This window comes from Dipodomys spectabilis, unplaced genomic scaffold (genome assembly GCF_019054845.1).
Source record: "Dipodomys spectabilis isolate Male_0828 unplaced genomic scaffold, ASM1905484v1 ptg000145l, whole genome shotgun sequence".
Classification (NCBI taxonomy): domain Eukaryota; kingdom Metazoa; phylum Chordata; class Mammalia; order Rodentia; family Heteromyidae; genus Dipodomys; species Dipodomys spectabilis.
Window position 1 is genome coordinate 3881459 of NW_024870822.1, and position 21042 is coordinate 3902500.

General features: G+C 44.7%; 1 protein-coding gene across 1 annotated transcript in view; it reads left to right on the forward strand.

The window, feature by feature from the left end:
- The first annotated feature begins 495 nt into the window (after positions 1-495).
- The window catches only part of Pamr1 (peptidase domain containing associated with muscle regeneration 1), an 82723-nt gene continuing 62176 nt past the window's right edge, over positions 496-21042 (forward strand). The window contains exon 1 of the mRNA XM_042691523.1: positions 496-572. Coding sequence (XP_042547457.1) covers positions 500-572 — 73 coding nt within the window. The 5' untranslated portion in view covers positions 496-499. The remainder of the gene's footprint in view (positions 573-21042) is intronic.

The window sequence follows — 21042 nt, forward strand, 5'->3', positions numbered from 1 at the left end:
GCAGTGGTGGGGTGGTGGGAGGTGGGGTGGGGCAGGCACCCCATGGCTCTACCCCTATTCCATCCAGGTGCTCCTGGCGTCTCCACCCCATCCTCCGTGCCCACCCACCTCCACTTGGTGGACCGCGGGAGCCCCAGAGTCCTGTTGGGCATCTCTCTGAGCTGCGAGGGGTACCCACTAGCCTCTCTCCGGACTGCCATAGAGCCGCGGGGGGGGGGGGTGGAGGGCAGGAGGTGGGGAGCTTTGCGGGGGCCACCCCGCCCCCCTGGGCCCCTCAAGGGTTAAGGTGGTGAGGAGAGTTTGGGGCTGACGTCGCCGTCGCTGTGGCTGAAGGTGGTGGCTCCCCTCTGATGGGGATGGGGGAGTCTGCCCAGCTGAAACCCGAGCTCCGGCTCAGCTGGGGATTGGGGAGGTCCCTGTAAGAGCCGCCTGCCGCCCAGCCTCCTTCGGTCCCGTCCCGCCTCCAGTTCCCAGTGACTCGGGCAGCACCGCGGGAAAGATGGAGCTGGACCGCTGGACGCAGCTGGGGCTCGTGTTCCTGCAGCTCCTGCTCATCTCATCTTTGCCAAGAGGTACTGTGAGTGGCGTTCAGGACGCCCCTGGAAGGGCATTTCCTTCCCGGGCGGGGCGGGGGGGGGGCGGCGGGGTTGGGGTGATGGGGACTGGACTTGGCAGTTTCAAGGAGGCAGGGGTGTGGGTGGCTAATCTTGGGGGCTTGGCTGGTGGTGCTGGAGTTAGAGCCTGTTGCCCTCCCTGAGAACGGAAGACGACTTGGGCATCCCTAGTTGTAGACTAAACTGTCTCTAGAAGGGGAGACCAATTATATTTAGCTCCTTTTTTAAAGTCCCGGGTCACCTTGAGGATGGGGTTGAGTTTAAGTGGCTGTGTGCTTTGCAAATACAAAGTTTTCCCTGGGAAGCAGTCCTGCAGAGGTGAGCTGGAAAGAAGGCAAGAGAGCTGGGCTGGCTTGTTGCTCTGCCTGGGGAACCTTGATCTGTGTGATTTCACTGATGGAACCCTTTCTGCTCAGGTCCTCAAGCCTAGGAGATCTAGGCACTTCCTTCCTACCAAGAAGGAAAGCCCGAGGTTGAAATGCCAAGTTCTTTCTGGGGACACACGCAGTGTTTGTTTGGAAAGCATTCTGGTTTCTTTGTTTTGTTTTGTTTTTTACATGCCATTTTTCTGAGCCACAATTCCCAGGTCCAATGGGCTGGGTGGGTGGAGGCGAGGGTAAAAAAAAAAAAATGAGGCTGGGACATGACATAGAATTCTTGGGAACCTCTTGAGTCAGCAAAGGGGAAACCCCAGGAAATGGCAGGCCTGGGAAGGGCTCTTTGGCAGGTGAGAAGCAGCTGCCCTTACCTGGCCAGAGGGTGAGGGGTCAGGAGGTGAGAGAGTGGAGGATTGACAGAACAGAAAGCATCTCTTCCGGGCAGCGTGCCTATCAGCCTCTGGTGCCTCTTTACTGTGCAGGCAGCCTGTCCTTTGTGTTTAGCTGAGCTATGGGTGCTCTGATGCTGCAGGTGGTTACAGGGAACTGCAACAGGTAGAGAAGGAGGTTGGTGGTGATACTTACATGCAATAGCCTGCTGGAGAGAAGCAGAAGACAAGTGTCTGTGTCAACAAAAAGCCTGGGTATAGGAGGCCTCTTCCTCCACTTCGGATGCACACTCTATCTACAGCCAGCTTCCTCCTCCTGTTTTTCTTAGTGATTTACTGTCTGGAGGTCTGAGTGTTTCCTTTGCCTTTGGTCCCAGGAGCAGCCCAAAGACAATAAAAGAGAAAGCAGAAGTAGCCCTTTAAGTAAGTCTAATCTGCGACCCTAAACACTTGCCCAGGGGTAAATTGAGGACTCTGCCTTAGGATTCCTCCCTGCTCCATATTTGCCTTTTGGAACCGGATCACCAAGGTGTGGTGGTCTAGAGCAATTCTAGAGGACCCTGGTTCTTCTCAGAGCATCAGGATTCAGTGGTTCAGATTTCCCTTGTGGTCAGACCCAAGCTTCTCTTCTTCATTTCCATAACGTGGCAGGTGAGACAACTCCAACCCACGAAAGCTGAAAAACAAACTCGACTCCCCAGCATCTGAAAAACTCATTTCTTGCTAATTTAAGATTCTCTTTTACCTTTTGCTGTGGAAAAGCTTTGGGGAGAGTGTGTGGTTTGTTGTCAGCCAAGCCGCTGACTGAGCCAGAGGAGCAGCTTCATGCATTTAGCACGGACATTCCAGTTGTTGAACTGAAGAGTGGAGAAGGAAAATATTTCTTCATGTAGTTAGTGTACAAGTCCACTCCCTGCTGGAATGTTGCATCTGGCTCCAGCAAGAAAAAGCTTGGATGCATTTCTCCTGTAATTAGTTTTCTAAAAAGAGGATCTGAAATGTAAATATCCGTGGGATGATGTTGTTCCTAGACACGGGATATGTGTCGGAGGTCAGGAATCCAGACATGAGGCCAAGTGATAAACGCGCGACATAAACAGCAATGAGGTGGAAGCCCAACTCTAATGGACTCCGCCAAATAGCAGTGGTGCTGCCAATGTGACTCGGCCTAAGAGGAAAACCTCGTTTAAAACATGAGGCTCTTGGGAAATGAAGCTTTATTATGAATCACTTTGCTAGTGACATTTCCAACAGTTAGCTAGTAAGGTGGGAACCCAAATACAACTGGGGAAGAAAATGTGAAGCCCAGGTATTCTTCAGTGGTCAGCAGGGAATGTGGAAAGCAAGCAAGGGGGAAAGAGTGGCAAGGAAAATTAGATGGTGGCTTCTGGTGGGATGTGTTAGCACATTCCAAGGAAGAGAGCTGTGGAAGTTGAGCTTGCAGACATGGTGGATTTTGTGGGAATCATAAAGAGGGTGTTCCCTTATCATATATTCTGAGAGCTCTTGACACCCCACAAGGAAGATAATTTCATGGTAGGACTATAGATTTTCGGAGCAGAGACTGTCTTTAGTGATTATTTTTGCTTGAGTCTTTCCATTCCAAGGACAAGATTAACCACCTAGCAGGCATTGAAGGTTTAAGATGCACCTAGACTTTAAATCACATGCTTTATATACTTAAGTTTTAGGCTATTAACTATTAACACAGTTGCTTCACTATCACTGTTTTACAGGTGAAGTTTGGAGAGGTTCTAAGATTGGTTCAAGGATACACAGGCATAGTTCTTCAAAGCGTTAAACATATAATTACCATCTGACCTAGTAATTCAGTGTGTGATCTATGCATCTAAAAACTGAGGGCAGAGACTCAAACAAATACCTGCATCCCAGAGTACATAGCAGCATTACTGTCAAAGCCAAAAGCTGGAAACAGCCAACTGTCCAATGGTGAATCAACCAAATGTGCTACATACATATGATGGAATAACATTCACTTTTAAAAAGAAGAAAATTTTGGCCCATGCTACAACATAGATGAACAATACGTTGGAGGAGCTGGACACAAAAAGACAAACACCAGCCACGTGCTGTTTGCTCACCCCTGTAGTTCTAGCTATTCAGGAGGCTGAGGTCTAAGGATTGAGGCTTAAAGCCAACATCAGCAGAAACATTTGTGAGACTCTAGTTAATCAGCAAAAAGCCAAAAGTAGAGGTGTGAATCAAGTGGTAGAGCAACAGTCTTGAGCAAAAGCAAGCCAAGCAAGAGCATGAAGCTTTGAATTTAAGCCTCAGTATTGGCATGTGCTTGCGTGTGCACACATACGACACACTCTGTGCAATTCCATTTGTATGTGGTACCTACAATAGTCAGTTCACAGAGACAGGAAGTAAGATGGTGACAACCAGGGTCCACAGGGAGAAGGGAAAAGGAAGTTAGTGTTTAATTGGTGTAGAGTTTCAGTTTGATAGGATGCAAAAGTTCTGGATATATATATATATGTGTGTGTGTGTGTGTGTGTGTGTGTGTACATACATATATATGAATATATACATACACACATATATATATATAAATATATATATATATTCCATCCAACAATATAGGTATGATGGCATATACGTCTAATTCCAGTATTTGGGAGGCTGAGGTATGAGGTTGGGAGGGAATTCAAGGCCAGTATTGACGACATAGTGAGACTGCTTTAATAAGTAATTAAGTAATCATGTAAGTGAGTAAAGTCTGAATAGGTGGAGTCCAAGGTGGTCTCTAGCTGTCTTATTTTGAGCCCAAGTTCACCTATTCCCTGGCTGACTTTCACTCACACATCTAGCACATGGATTGGTGGTGCCATGTACATGTTACCTTGGCAGGATTTCTGGACATGTAGGAAGCAGACTAGAGACAGCCCTGGCTAGCTTCAGTTGGGGGCATAGTTGCTCTGTCATGCTTGGCTGTGGTAAAGAGGAAGACTGCACAGTGAAGACTGCAAACTGGAAGCCCACAGTTGCCTTAGCAGAGGCACTTAGTAGAACCCCATGTATAGAAATGTTTGAAGCTGATTGCCTTGAGGTGGGCTAGATCCACCCTCTAGTCCCACAACCTACCTTCTCCTGTTTGATACCGACTACCAGCATTTGTGTTCTTGATCTCCATTCCTAAGAGTAGTGGAGGAGAAGAGAGAAAGAAAGGGAAGGATGGAGGTAGAAGGCTGGATGCTCAATGCTGAGAGTTGCAAAGGGGTAATACTACTAAGGTTTGATTGGCTGATGACGTTTTTGTGTATGTGTGCTAGTCAGGGTTTGGGTGCTGTCCCGTGTTGTTTTGCTCAAGGTTAGCACTCTATCACTTGAGCCACAGCTCTTGTCCTCACTGTTTGGTGGTTCACTGGAGATTAGAGTTTCCCAGACTTTCCTGCCTAGGCTGTCTTCTAACCATGATCATCAGATCTCGGCTTCCTGAGTAGCTAGGATTATAAGTATGAGTCACTGGCACCTAGTATAAGAGGACTTTTAAAGGCACCCACTAGGGCTGGGAATGTGGCTTAGTGGTAGAGTGCTTTCCTAGCATGAATGAAACCCCGGGTTGCCTTCCTCAGTATCACATAAACAGAAAAAGCTGGAAGTGGTGCTATGGCTCAGGTAGTAGAGTGCTAGCTTTGAGCAAAAGAAGCTCAGGGACAGTGCCCAGGCCCTGAGTTCAAGCCCCAGAACTGGCAAAACAAACAAACAAACAAACAAATAAAGACACCCACTGTATAGGACTTTTCTTTCTTTTTTTCTGTGGTTGAGGGACTTAAATTCAGGGCCTGGGCACTATTTTTGTGCTGCTAAAGACTAGTGCTCTACTACTTTGAGTTACAGCTTCACTTTGGGTTTTGGGTTGTTAATTGGAGAGAAGAATCTCATAGATAGGCTGGGAAGGTAGCTCAGTGGTAGAGTGCTTGCCTTGCATGCATGAGGTCCTGGGTTCGATTCCTCAGCACCACATAAGCAAAAAGAAAAAAGCTGGAAGTGGCACTGTGGCTCAAGTGGTAGAGTGCTAGCCTTGAGCTGAAGAGCTGAGGGACATTGTCCAGGCCCAGAGTTCATGCCCCACGACTGGACCCGCCCCCCCCCCCCCCCCCCGCCAAAAAAAAAGGAAGAAAAGAAAAAGAAAAAGAAACATTAAAAAAAAAAAAGAATCTCATAGATTTTCCAGCTTGGCTTTGAACTTCAATCATCGGATCTCAGCCTCCTGAGTAACTAGGATTACAGGTGTGAGCCACCAGTGCCTGGCCTACATAGGACTTTTCTAAGCTTCAAATTATAATTTAATTTGTGTGTTTCCTAGAGCCTAATTGTACCTCTCTCTCCAGGACCTCCTACTCTTAAGTACAATATTTTATTCTCATGACTGACCTTTAGCCTAAATTTTTGGTAGAAACTGAGGAGGAGCCTGGGAGCTATGTCGGCAATAAGCTATGAACAAAGCATTTTTGGACATGGAAACCCAGAAATAGAGATGCCATGGAACATGCAAATCTCTTGGGAATATTCACAAGTCCTGAGGAAGCCTTTGGAATGTCATTGCCATGCGCTTGGGATTGACTCAATCTTCCTACACCTGGCTTATATTGGCACAGTAAGACTAGCTGAGCTAATAGTGATTGGACACCTAATAATAGGTTTTAAGTAAAAAAATTTTTTTTTTCATCTGTCTTACTGGGGTGGCCAATCAGGATGGAAGAGCAAACGTCTCCGCTTCCCTCATCAGAGGCCAGCTCTGGATGGGACAATTGATTTGGAGTGTGTGTAAATTGGAAAAAGCACCATTTCCCTGATGAGTGAGAATGTTGTCCCCACCTCTTGACATGGGTAAGGAGCTAGCACCCTCTTCCTCTATAGACACTTGAGAGTCACGAGTACCTGGCTTGCTTCTCCTCTTATTTTAATGGACAGGGAAATGCAGGGTTTCTATTTTCCAGTTCCTGAATTGCAAAGCAGAGTGCCCAGAGGCCAACTGGAATACTGAGAGTAATAGATTGCTGGTAGGAGTCTTGTCTGTATTTATGCCTTGTCAGTCCTCACAAGATCTGGACCAAAGTTTTAGATTTATGATGGAAAAGAAGTAGAGATTGTAGAAGAACATAGGCTCTCTATCTGTAAACAGAATGCCTCAAGGAAAGCAGAGAACGAGAGCTGGCTGGAGACTTCTCACTGTCTGGCATAGAGATGCTCTTATTTTCTACATCTAACTTATTCCTTTTTATTTTTCTAGTTCACAATTACCTGTGGGATGTATTTAGAGTTCAGGGAGTTTGAGAGCAGAGTAGGTGGGCAGTAGCACATCAAATTCTTTCTTTTAATTTTTTAAAATTATCTTTGAGTAGTTGCCATTCAACAAGACAGTTTATGAATATAGTACAACTTGATCAATGTCATCCCTTTAAACATTCTCAGCTACCTCTCCCAACCCACCCCTGTACATAAAATTCTCATCCTTGATGACAGAGATCCCTAAAGCAAACTTGTCTTTGAAGAAGCTTCTATCTTATAGAGCCTACTCCCAAGTTTTGCCCTCTAAATAACTGATTGAGTTTGTGAGAAATACTAGGCCATCTTAAATCCTCACAACAAACCTAAGAGGGGGTGCTAGTGTCATGAAGCCCAGTTTACACACAAAAAGAACTTAGGCAAACTTTCAGGACCTGGCCTAGTCATATGCTGGATGTCTGTGTTTAGAGCACAGACAGTCTGATTCCAGAGAGATGCTCTTAGATTCTGAGCAACACCAGTAACAACCAGCAGCAAGCAGGTCCCCAATGTGACAGATCTGCTGGCTGTATTTGGACCAAATGCTAAAAGGCCCTGGAATTAGGAGAGAAGTCTGATTGAACCTGTGGCTGTTCCAAGTGCTCAGGCTAGGTTAAAGATGGTTAGTCATGTGCTCTTCTCTGTGGAGGGAGAATGGAGGCTGAGAAAGAACAGAGACAATGGCTTCAGTGGGTCCCATGAGAAGCCATTGCTTCGAGAAAACGGGTGCTAAGCAGCCCAGAATCCAACCAGTTTCCAGGATAACTGTTCACAGGGTCGTGGGTCTCACTCTGATTAGACATGGGAAGTGGAAGTTTCTTTGTTCCATGGTCAACTTTTGTAATTCAAATCATGTGTCTCTTTGCAAGAGGAGCAACACTGGGGATGGAGAGGTATTTCACGTCTGCCCCTGACATGATGTATCCTTGCTCCTTTCCAGATTTGTTCCATCTCATTCATCAGCATGTACGCTCTTTAGCCATGGGATAAGGTGAAGGGCAGAATGAATCAAGGAAAGCTATTTTCTTCTCTTTCTTTCTCTTTTGGCAATATCTACATGAAACTGCACTATCTACTCTACCATTTAAGTCATTCCCCCAGAACTTTTGCTTTAGTTATTTTTCATATAGGGCCTCTCCTCTCTCTCCCCTCCCCCACCACCTCCTCCCCTCTTTGCCCAGGCTGATTGAGACCTCAATCCTTTTATTCATACCACCTACCATAGAGCTTAGACCACAGACATGAGATGTCATGCTTGGTTTATGAAGATGGACAATCTAGCCTCACACCACAATCCTTTTGATCTCTATCTCCCACATAACTGGGATTATAGGCACGAATCACCATGCCTAGCACAAAGCCACCATCTCCTCCTCCCCCTCCACTCTCCTCCCCTCCCCTTCCCCTCCTCCTCCTCCTCCCCTCCCCTCCCCCCTCCCCTCCCCCTTCCTCCTCCTCCTTCTCCTTCTCCTCCTCCTTCTCCTCCTCCTTCTCCTTCTCCTCCTCCTCCTCCTCCTCCTCCTTCTTCTTCTTCTTCTTCTTTTCTTCTTTCAAATCAGTCCTGAAGCTTGAACTATGAGCCTGGGTACTGTCTCTGAGCTTATTCTGCCCAAAGCTATTGCTCCCTCACATGCAAGGCAAGCGAGCATGCCTGAGGCCCTGGGTTCGATTCCTCAGCACCACATAAGCAAAAAGAATAAAAGCCGGAAGTGGCACTGTGGCTCAAGTGGTAGAGTGCTAGCCTTGAGCTGAAGAGCTGAGGGACAGCGCACAGGCCCAGAGTTCAGGCCCCATGACTGGACCCCCAAAAAAAGAAAAGTGTTTGGGAGAACACTCCATCTGTGTTCTGTGTTATTACTATCTTTATAACTAATTTCAATGATCAGCGTGTTGTTTTAAACAGGAACTCAGGGAAATTTAAGGAAGATTTTTATATACTCTTAAGATCACTGCAAGTGACTGATGAATAGTCTGCTTCCATAGCACATGTGCCAGACATGGTGCTGGGTTGTTTGCCTACTTTACCACATTCAGTCCTTACTAGAGAGTAGGGTCAATAACACCCCATTTTATATATGGGAAGATAGAGGTGAATGACAGAGAATTCCAATTCAAGCAGTCTGTTTCCAGAGAGGAGCACTTAGTAGTCCAGCTGGCCTGGCTCTTAGGTATCCTTTCTAATCTTGAATGGCAACAGCAACAGCAGCTGTAAGTACTGAGAGCTTGCCCTGAGCCAGGCACTGCGCCAAGTCCCCCTCGTGCCTTTTTGTGTGTTATTGCACTCCCAATGGAATTATGATTTTACATCTTAGAGATGAAGGGACAGGCACAGAACTACTACTGTCAAGAACCTTGATCTAGGTTACAGAGTGGCTAGGCTGGAACTCAGTGTGTCCACCTCAGAAGCCCATGTTCTCATCTGTATCTCTATCTGCATTGAAAACACCTGGAATTATTGTTGATTCCTAGCCAGATACTTGATGTCTCATAACTGTAATTCTAGCTATAGGTGTGTGGTACAGGGGTGGGAGGGTGGGGGGGAGGAGGGGGGAGATAGGAAGGATTGCAGTTCAAGGCCAGCCTAGACAGAAAAGCCTATGAGACTCCATCTCGACATGATGACAAGTGCCTGTGATCTCAGAAGCGTATGCTAGGTGGATCATAGTTCATGCCTATGTGGGAAGCAAAAGAACCCTATTTCAAAAATAGAGTTGGAAGCAGGGGTCACATGGAAGAGTGCCAGCCTAGCAAGCAGGAGGCCCTGACTTCAAACCCTAGCACTGAGCCAGGCACTAGTAGTGTTTGCCTGTAATCCTAGCTACTCAGGAGACTGAGATCTGAGGATCACAGTTCAAGGAAAGCCTGGAGAGGGAAGTCTATGAATAGATTCTTATCTCCAGTTAACCACCCCAAAGCTGGAAGTTCTGCTGTGACTCAAGTGGTAGAGCACCAGTCTTGAGTGAAAAAGCTAAGGGACAATGCCCAGGCCCTGTGTTCAAGCCCCATTATCAGTATAGCCACACCCACATCATTAAAACTGGGGGTATGGTTCAAGTGGTGCTGCACTTATTTAGCAAGTACAAGGCCTTGCATTCTGTATCAATAACAACAAAAGGTTAAGTTCTAGACCCCAATCCAGACATCTTCCTTCAGAATCTCTTAGGATGGAGTTTAAGTCTCTAAGGATACTCCAGTGAGAATTGTAGCTCTATTTTTTGCTTAAGTCAGCCTCTCTCCAGTCCATGGAAGCCAGGCTTAGTTTAGTTCTTACTGGTTCTCCATTCTCACATATGCAAAGATCCAGGGAGTCAACCCTGCTTCCCAGTGACCTAGAAAGGTAGTCTGACCTTTTGGATTGTAATCGGGATCCACACTCACAGAATTTCCACTCTTTCATACTGGACACATTGTCTCAACCTCATGAAGATGAAATGACAGTGGTGGGATTTTGTACATGTCAATGCCGTAGAAGACAGAGTTGACCATGAAAGGCTCTGGAAGAAATATTGTGTATGTGTTAGTCTTTACTTATATTCTCTCTGTCTATATGGTACTGGTCCTAGGGCTTGAATTCATGGTTTAGGTGCTGTCCATATATATATATATATATATATATATATATATTTTTTTTTTTTTTCCCCTCAAGGCTAGTGCTGTACCTCTTGAACCACATTTCTACTTCCAAATTTTTGGTGATTAATTGAAGACAAGAGTTTCTTGATCCTCAGATTTCAGCCTCCTGAATAGCTAGAATTACAGACATTAGCCACCAGTACTTAATTATTCTCATTCTCTCTTTATATATAAATATAAATGTATATAAATAAATACATATTTACATCATGTATAATTATATATGACATATATCATTATACACAATTTATTTATATAATATATGCATATTGATATACACATATATTTGTATATGTATACGTGTTTATTTATATGTAAATTTATTTATATTTATATTTATATTTATATGTATTTTGCTGGTCCTGGGATTTGAACTCTGGACCTAGATGCCGCTCCTGAATTTCTTTTGCTCAAGGTGAGGACTCTACCACTTGAGCCATAACACTGCTTCCAGCTTTTTTGAGTAGATTATTGGAGATGAGTCTCTTGAAATTTCCTGCCTGGTCTGGCTTTGAGTCATGATCCTCAGATCTCAGCCTCTGAGTAGCTAGGTATACACACACACACACACACACACACACACACACACACACACACACACACACTATAACAGACACTATATATAAATATATGTATATACATATATATGTATATACATATATACATATTTACATATATATCACAGTTTAAGACATAGATAAGAATTAAGGGAGTGAGTGATAATGTGCCTTCCAGAGGTTCACACCAATAGCAATTTGGGAGCATTCTGTTCATTGTTTCTACCACAAAATTCTGGGTTCTTCCCAATTGCTTTTAGATTTCAGTGTCTTTTCTATGATACTGCCTATCTATATGTGATTTCTAACACTATAACAAAATACCTGGGACTCAGAAATTCATGACTAAAGGTTTATTTAGCTTGCTGGGAATTAAGCTCTAAGAGTACACTGAGAATTATGTTCTAAGAGTATGCTGAGACTTATACTCTAAAAGCATGCCACTGGCATCTGCTTGGCATCTGGCAAGGGCTTTCTTGCTACAGAACATAGTAGAGGACAACAAGAGGTGAGACAGGGCAAAGATACTGAAAGCAGTTTGCTTGTTTAGTAACCATGCCACTTCCTCTATTCATCCATTAATCTATGAGTAGATTAACTGATTCATGAAGGCTGCTGCCAGGACCTAAAGGCCTAACATCCAATTAACATATTAATTTTTAATGTAAGGTTATGTTTCCAACATATACTATTTGAACACATTCAAGTCATAGCTTCTCGTCTAATACCATTAAATAGGACATACCTCGCCTCCTGCTGCTTCTCTTAGACATAGATATTTCACATCCTTAGCCAAAGGGAATGGCACTCAAAGTCTAGAATCTTGGAGACACTCCCAGTTGCCATAACCCTCCACCACTGTGGTGCTGGAACTCCTTGAAGAACAGCTGCTTCTGGGTTATTTTGGATGTGAGGCTAGAAGCTGAATAGATCTTATTTTTATAAGCATTGGTCACTAGGAAAATAATTGAGTAATGTATCTAAATGTTCTTGGTAATGGAACTCAACAAATATTCTATCAGTCAAAGAATTGGAATGGGTAGGATTAAAAACAATAAAATTTAAGCAGTACCCCGATCATTCAATCCAAGTTTCCTCACACTCAAGCACCCTACAAATCCCCCCACCAGTTCCTAGCCTTTCACAGTTCAAAATCTCTTAAGTCAGAGTCAAGCAGGGCTGTGCTGAGATCTCAGTATACCCCAGCCCACCTCTTTGCCAAGAGTTTTCAGAGTTAGTGCTATTGTCTTCATATCTAGGTTCACCAATGCCAGCAGAAGCCAGTTTTTTCCTTCTACCCAAGGCAGCTGGTCAACAACTGATGTCAAGGATGGAATAATGCTGAAGATTTGCAATGGAATATTTGACAGGTCCATAATCCCTGGACCCATGACAACTTCAGGCAGGCTCGCCTCACTATAGCTACCTCCTCCAGTTCTGCATGCTAGAACACGATGAAGAGGAAACTTCTTTTAGCTGAGGGCCTATATCGGGCTCCACCCTAGAAACACAAGTGGACATTCATTAGCAACATCTCATCTTCAGAATTTTAAGTGGTCTCAAATTTAGGACTGTAACATCATTGACCCAGAATCACCTATTCTGTTAAACACTGTCTTTTAAGTCTCTGCAAGAACCTGCCACTGGTCTTATTTTAAACATAGACACTGAAGGGACAGCATATGGAAGATCACTTCCCCTGAAGCCAGAGGGTAGATAAACGACAAAACCAAAGGAGGGGGAAAGTATCAGGAGATAAATGTATGATGAATCTTTAAGGATTTTTTCTTTTTTTGTTTTAAACTTGAATTTGAATTTAAACTTTATTGTTTACTTTTTTATATTTTTATTGTAAAGATACTCTACAGAGGGGTTACAGTTACATGAGTAGGGTAATGAGTACATTTCCTATGGAGCATTGTTACCTCCTCCTTGTTTTTCCCCTACCATCCCTTCCCTCCCACCTCCCCAACTTCTCCTTCCCCCGACCCAAGTTGTAAAGTTCATTTTCAATATAGTGTCTTGTACATCTCATTGTTACAATGGGTCAACCTGTATCCTTATTTTAGCATTTTGTTATTTTCCTTCCCCTCCCAAAATTAGAAAAATGTATATACAAGACGCAGGGCACTGACATCAAGTACATTGAAAACAAGGGTTATACTGTGGGGGAAGAATATACAAGAGAAACAAAAAAATCACATAGTACATTTTAAATATGTTAAAAACAATAGCAAGAAAGAAAAAAACCACTTGTGTCCCTATCTTGGGGTTCATTTCACTTAATACCATCTTACATGGTCATATGTACATAGCTTTTGACCTTTTCTGCTTGTCCTAGACTTATACTACTTATTGCAAGTAAGAGAAACCATAAGACCTATGTTTCTTTGGGCCTGGCTTACTTCACTTAATATAATTTTTTCCAAGTCTTTCCATTTCCTAACAAATGAGGTGATACCATTCTTTCTGATGGAAGCATAGAATTCCATTGTGTGTGTGTGTGTGTGTGTGTGTGTGTGTGTGTGTGTATGTGTATATATATATATATATATATATATCTCACATTTTCTTGATCCATTCATCTGCTGAGGGGCATCTGGGTTGGTTCCATAGCTTAGCTATGGAAAATAATGCTGCGACAAACATAGTTGTGCTGGTAGCTTTAGTATAGCCTTGTTTGTAATTGTTTGGGTAAATGTCCGAAAGTGGAATTGCTGAGTCATAGGGGAGCTCTATGTGGAGTCTTTTGAGGAACCTCCATACTGCCAAAGGATTTTTTTTCTGACATAGTTAGAATAAAACAAGACAATGAGTGAATAGAATGAGATCGTGGGCTGATAAAGTGAGCCTCAATAGGATCATATAAGTTCCTCCCTCATACTATAAATGAAAAAAAAAACAGATATTACTGTGTCTCAGTTCCTTCTAAAACTCTTACTAGTGGGGATAAAAAACAGGAGATAGAAGGAGAAGAGTAGAAAGCTCTAATTTCCTGAGCATTCCTTTTTTTTACTGGGCAATATGCTTAATATTTTAAATAGCATACTCATTTAATGGCTTTAATAAAGCTAGGATATGGACACCCTTCTGCTCAGTCTACCATTGGAAGGTGATAAGGTTATATTAGAACCCAGTTGGCATAGAAAACTAGCCATAAATGACAAAGCTAGGATTCAAAGCCTGACCTGCATTCTAAAGTATAATACTCGATACCACTGTATGCATGCATTTGTAAACATGAGTACCTAGACAACTACATTAAAGATGAACCCCACAGGTATGGCAAATAGAGCCTGAATATTTGAGAAATCATGAGTTTCCAAGTCCATGTGGGCAGGATGCCCTTTACAGTAAAAGCTGGTTTTATTCTTCATCATACCCTGTAAAGTCATTCCATCTGAAACTAGTCTGGGCAGAGAAAGGAGGCATGCAATGCTACAGGGCCAAGCAAAAACCATGCTACATGACAACAAAGAACAATATTTAATAAAGACAGGAAAAATGTAGGCCTTAGAAATGGCAAGTAATGGGTTGATGAACAGCTGTAAGGCATGTACTAATTCTATACGATACAATCCCACTGTCAACAGCCAGAGTACCCTGTGTTGTTCGGTGAGTCAGGGTCACAGTGAGTGGCTCTACTAAAATGATACAGGCAATAACACAAGATTGAGAGCAGGCCTCTGGGTGGCCTGTGTGTGAGGAAGAGTTAATTAGTGAGGTATGGATCTTGAACTTGACGCAACCGGAATTAGAAGGATGCTTCAATACTTTCCTGATTTCTGAAGGTAAGATAATCTGGGTGGAAAGTCAAGTCTCAGCTCCTTATCACTCCCCAGAATTCCTGGGCCACCATTAAACAGACTCTCACCTCTGTTTGCGTAATGATCCTAGCCAACTATATTCCTTAAAACAACCCTGAATACAGGAAATGGGTTTTCCTCAATGATCTGTGCAGTGAGTGGCTGAGATTTTTTTTTCACTGCAACAGGGCTACATACATTCTCATCTCTAGGGTCCTTTAAATATCTCAGCTAGTCCTGACAGACAAGAAATGCAGATTTTCCGCCTCTGCAGAAGTCTGAAGAGAAGCCCGTATTTTGCAGGCTTCCAAATTCCCTTCTTACCATTTCCAATATAATGGTGATATTCAATGTTTCATTCAATTTGAACAGGAGACAAAAGCACGTTTAAAACTCTAGGAGCACTAACGCTCCTGGATGATGTAAAATATTAGAGAAAAAGAAAACTCTGTGAGCAAACAACTTTATAAAATGCTAATGAGGGTTTTCTTTGTTGCAGGACTTTGCAAATCTATAATGCGCTTTGAGTAGAGTTAGTCTTCACATCTTTCAGACTTACTTCATCATAATATCCTGGGTTCTGTCTATGTTTATTGAGCACCACTTGAGAATCATAATCCTTGTAAATCTACCCTGAGAAGGAAATGTCCGTGGAACCAGAAGTCCTCTCAATAGATTACAAGTGTCTTTAAGAAAAGGAGTTAGTCTTTATCATCACAGCACCTTGAAACATACCTGGTATCTGATAGGTGCTTAAGATGGCTGAAGATGGACATACAGAGTGACACCAACCAAAGTGAGAATCCTTGTGTTCTTGTGTGGCTTGTTGAGAGTCTATAGTGCAGTACAGCATAGACAATCCATTGGGTCTGTTACAGCTGAATATTTTTGTTTATTGGGCGCTGTCTCATTTTCAAAAGGGCTGGGGACATTTGCCCATTCTGTTCTGTTTACAATTGGGTTGTCCAGAGAAGAGCACCATCTGGAAGCAGGCAGTGCACCCCCTAGTGGCAGAGAGCCAGACCGAGCAATGTTTGCTCAATCCTGAGCAGTGCTTAACACCAGCCAAGTCTTCTCTCCTTTGAGCACCCAGGTGAGTCAGGGGTACACGGGAAACCATAGAATAGACCATAGATGGGAGCTACCCGTAGTCATCTTGACACCATGACTGTAAATTCCTGGAGAAAGGACCCATCCTGCCTGGGGTTCACTGACCGACTATCTTCCATGAAATCTTTTGAGATAAATAGAAGTGGACCTGGGTTTGAAAAATGTTGACACTTCAGTTTCTCAGAGTCTTCAAACAACTCATTTAGCTGAAGTGAAAGGAGCCAGATACTCCTCCTCCCTGTAGTGATTGTGCATTAAAATGGCTGGAATGTTGTTTAACCAAACATCAATTGAACTCCCGGGGACAATCTTTGCCTGAGCTAACACTGGATGTGTTCCTCACTCTGTCCCAACAACAACAGCAGCAGCCTGGTTTTCCAATCACCAAACCAACGGACTAGATTTCTACTTACACAGATTGTGTGCTGCCAAACCACTAACTCAGCCCTGGAGACAGCTAGAAGCCCGGAGAGGCTGCTCTTAAAATGCTAAGACTGCAGGGATTGAGGCATTTCTCCAACTCCAGAGGCTGAGTGGGGACAAGAGTGGGTGTCTTTACTTCTGCTCAGGCTATGGAGGAACTCCCCTGTCCTACTTGACATAAGAACCTAAACGATGGTATCCTCATACAAGGTTGCAATGCATTCGCTGAAACCCATGCTGGTATTAATGGGAGGACACCAGGTTTTCATCCCCTGCAATATCCAAGCACAAGGCCCTAAGTTCAAACCCCACTATCAAGATTTAGTCTCAGTTCTGATGGTTCTTCTTTTACCTGAAAGCTGTAGGGCCAGAGTCTACTTAGCTTGCATCCTCTGTTTTCTTATTTGTTAGCTGAAGATAGTATCTATTCTGAATGGTGGCTGTAAAGATCTGCTGTCAGGGATTAGAGATAAGCCTGGAGATTGGTGGGACCCAGGGAGCAGAGGATGGATGCAGAGCCAACAACCTGCAGAGTTTAGTGGAAAAAAAATGAAGAAGCAAATAATAAATTAAGTTTTGTCCCCGCCCCTGCCCCTCCCTCCCCCTCTCAGTGTACATTATCAGAAATACCAGGTTTCTAAAGAATCCATTGAAAGTCTTGGTACAAAGTGAGGGCGAGAGTAACAAAGGCCTGGACTTTCTTGTTGCCTTTATTTTGCTGACCAAAGGTAAGCTCAGAGAAGGGGAAGACTGAGTCTCTGCGGGAGAGCTCATGCCAGGCTGGGGCTGCGGGTGATTTGATGACATGATGGTTCTCCAAGGCTCAGGTGAAAGGGTGGAGTCACCACATGGACCCAACCCACAGCCACATCTTTCTATACCAGGCTTTGTCCGCTGTCAGTCCCACAAGCCGGTGGTTAGATGGCCAGTGGTCAGGAATGTTGTGTACTGTGAGTCATCATGCAATGAGAAGAGCAGGGAGCAGGGATGATGGACACAAGCAGCTAACTCATGCACCTCTCTGCTTCGGCATCCTGTCTTCCTTCTTTGGATCCCACAAGATTATAAGATGCAAGATGGTTTTTTGCAAAACCCACAGTGGAAATTTTAATTGCATGAGGCGATCGGGTGGGAGGGCTGTGGGGTTTTTACGGTGGGCTCAAAGGCAGCTTTGGATCCAGGTGTGTCGTGGCATACGATAAAAGTGCCTTCCTTCACCACCTTGTGGGGTGGTCTTGGCCTGGGCCATGGCTCTAACCAATGGTGCTTCAATCAGGTATGAAATAGGCAGACCAGTCTTTTCAGAGAGGGAGGGGCTTACTGGACATATGTTTCCTTGATAGAGAATGTTGGAAACCTGGTACTTGTGTCACTGAACTCTGGATAGTAGATTTCAAGATGGCCACCCTGAAGCATGGAAATTAAGAGAAGGGACTAGACCAACTTTGTAATGCTCCAAATACTCCTCCCCTTTTTTTTTTGGTCTTGTTTTGCTTTTTAGAGACAAAGTCTTGCTATGTGTCCAAAGCTGGCCTCGAACTCATGCTCTTCCTTCGTCAACCTCCAAATGCTGGTATTATGTGTATATATCATCATGCCCAGCTCCAAAATATCCTTGATATTCATTTATCTTTTTGGAGGGAGGGGGGGTTGGTACTGGGGCTTGAACTCTGGGCCTGGGTGCTGTCCCTGAGCTCTTTTTTACTCAAGGCTAGCAATTTACTGTTTGAGTCACAGTGCTACTTTTGTCTTTTTCTATAATTAATTGGGGATAAGAGTCTCACAAACTTTCTTGCCCAGGCTGGCTTCTAACTGCAATCCTCAGATCTCAGCCTCCTGAATGTCTAGGAGTATAGGCATGAGCCACCAGTGCCCAGCTATTCTGGTTTTTAAAATAAGGGGTAGAGGAACACGTGAGCATATAGGATAATTATACAGTAATTTAACAAGCCTTTTGAATATCTTTCCATGTGAAAAGAAAATACATTTGTAACCCAGGTATCAGTGGCTTATGCCTGTAATCCTAGCTACTCAGGAGGCAGAGATCTGAGGTTTATGGTTTGAAGCCAGCCCAGGCAGAAAAGTTCCCATGAGACTTTTATCTCCAATTAACCACTCAAAAACCACTGTTAGAGTGCTAGTCTTGAGCAAAAGAGCTCAGGGACAGTGTCCATGCCCTGAATTGAAGCCCCACAACCGAGACACAGACACAGACACAGACACAGACACACAGACACAGACACAGAGACACAGACACAGACACAGACACAGACAAAGACACAGACACAGAGACACAGACACAGAGACACAGACACAGACACAGACACAGACACAGACACAGACACAGAGACAGACACAGACACAGACACAGACACAGACACACAGACACAGACACACAGACACAGACACAGAGACACAGACACAGACACAGACACAGACACACAGACACAGACACAGACACAGACACACAGACACAGACACAGACACAGACACAGACACACAGACACAGACACAGACACACAGACACAGACACAGACACAGACACAGACACACAGACACAGACACAGACACAGACACAGACACACAGACACAGACACAGACACAGACACACAGACACAGACAGAGACACAGACACAGACACACAGACACAGACACACAGACACAGACACACAGACACAGACACAGACACACAGACACAGACACAGACACAGACACAGACACACAGACACAGACACAGACACAGAGACACAGACACAGACACAGACACAGACACACAGACACAGACACAGACACAGACACAGACACAGACACAGACACAGACACACAGACACAGACACAGACACACAGACACAGACACAGACACAGACACAGACACACAGACACAGACACACAGACACAGACACAGACACACAGACACAGACACAGACACAGACACAGACACAGACACAGACACACAGACACAGACACAGACACAGACACAGACACAGACACAGACACAGACACACAGACACAGACACACAGACACAGACACAGATACACAGACACAGACACAGACACAGACACAGACACACAGACACAGACACAGACACACAGACACAGACACAGACACAGACACACAGACACAGACACAGACACACAGACACAGACACAGACACACAGACAGACACAGACACAGACACAGACACAGACACAGAGACACAGACACAGACACAGACACAGACACAGAGACACAGACACAGACACAGAGACACAGACACAGACACAGAGACAGACACAGAGACAGACACAGACACAGACACAGACACAGACACACAGACAGAGACACAGACACAGACACAGACACAGACACAGACACACAGACACAGACACACAGACAGAGACACAGACACAGACACAGACACAGACACAGACACAGACACAGAGATAGACACAGACACAGACACAGACACAGACACAGACACACAGACACAGACACAGAGACACAGACACAGACACAGAGACACAGAGACAGACACACAGACACAGACACAGACACAGACACAGACACAGAGACACAGACATAGACACAGATACACAGACACAGACACACAGACACAGACACAGACACAGACACACAGACACAGACACAGACACAGACACACAGACACAGACACAGAGACAGACACAGACACAGAGACACAGACACAGACACAGACACAGACACAGACACAGACACAGACACAGACACAAAGACACAGACACAGACACAGACACAGACACAGACACACAGACACAGGCACAGACACAGAGACAGACACACAGACACAGACACAGACACAGAGACACAGACACAGGCACAGACACAGAGACACAGACACACAGACACAGACATAGACACAGACACAGACACGGACACAGAGACACAGACACAGACACAGACACAGACACAGACACAGACACAGACCCAGACCCAGACACAGAGACACAGACACAGACACAGACACAGACCCAGACACAGACACAGAGACACAGACACAGAGACACAGACACAGACACAGACACAGACACAGACACAGACACACAGACACAGACACACAGACACAGACACAGACACACAGACAGAGACACAGACACAGACACAGACACAGACACAGACACAGAGACACAGACACAGACACAGAGACACAGACACAGACACAGAGACACAGACACAGACACAGACACACAGACACAGACACAGACACAGACACAGACACACAGACACAGACACAGACACACAGACAGAGACACAGACACAGACACAGACACACAGACACAGACACAGACCCAGACACAGAGACACAGACACAGACACAGAGACACAGACACACAGACACAGACACAGACACACAGACACAGACACAGACACAGACACAGACACAGACACAGACACACAGACACAGACACAGACACACAGACAGAGACACAGACACAGACACAGACACAGACCCAAACACAGAGACACAGACACAGACACAGAGACACAGACACACAGACACAGACACAGACACACAGACACAGACACAGACACAGACACACAGACACAGACACAGAGACAGACACAGACACAGAGACACAGACACAGACACAGAGACACAGAGACACAGACACAGACACACAGACACAGACACAGACACAGACACACAGACACAGACATAGACACAGAGACACAGACACAGACACACAGACACAGACACAGACACAGACACAGAGACACAGACACACAGACACAGAGACACAGACACAGGCACAGACACAGAGACACAGACACAGACACAGACACAGACACAGACACAGACACAGACACACAGACACAGACA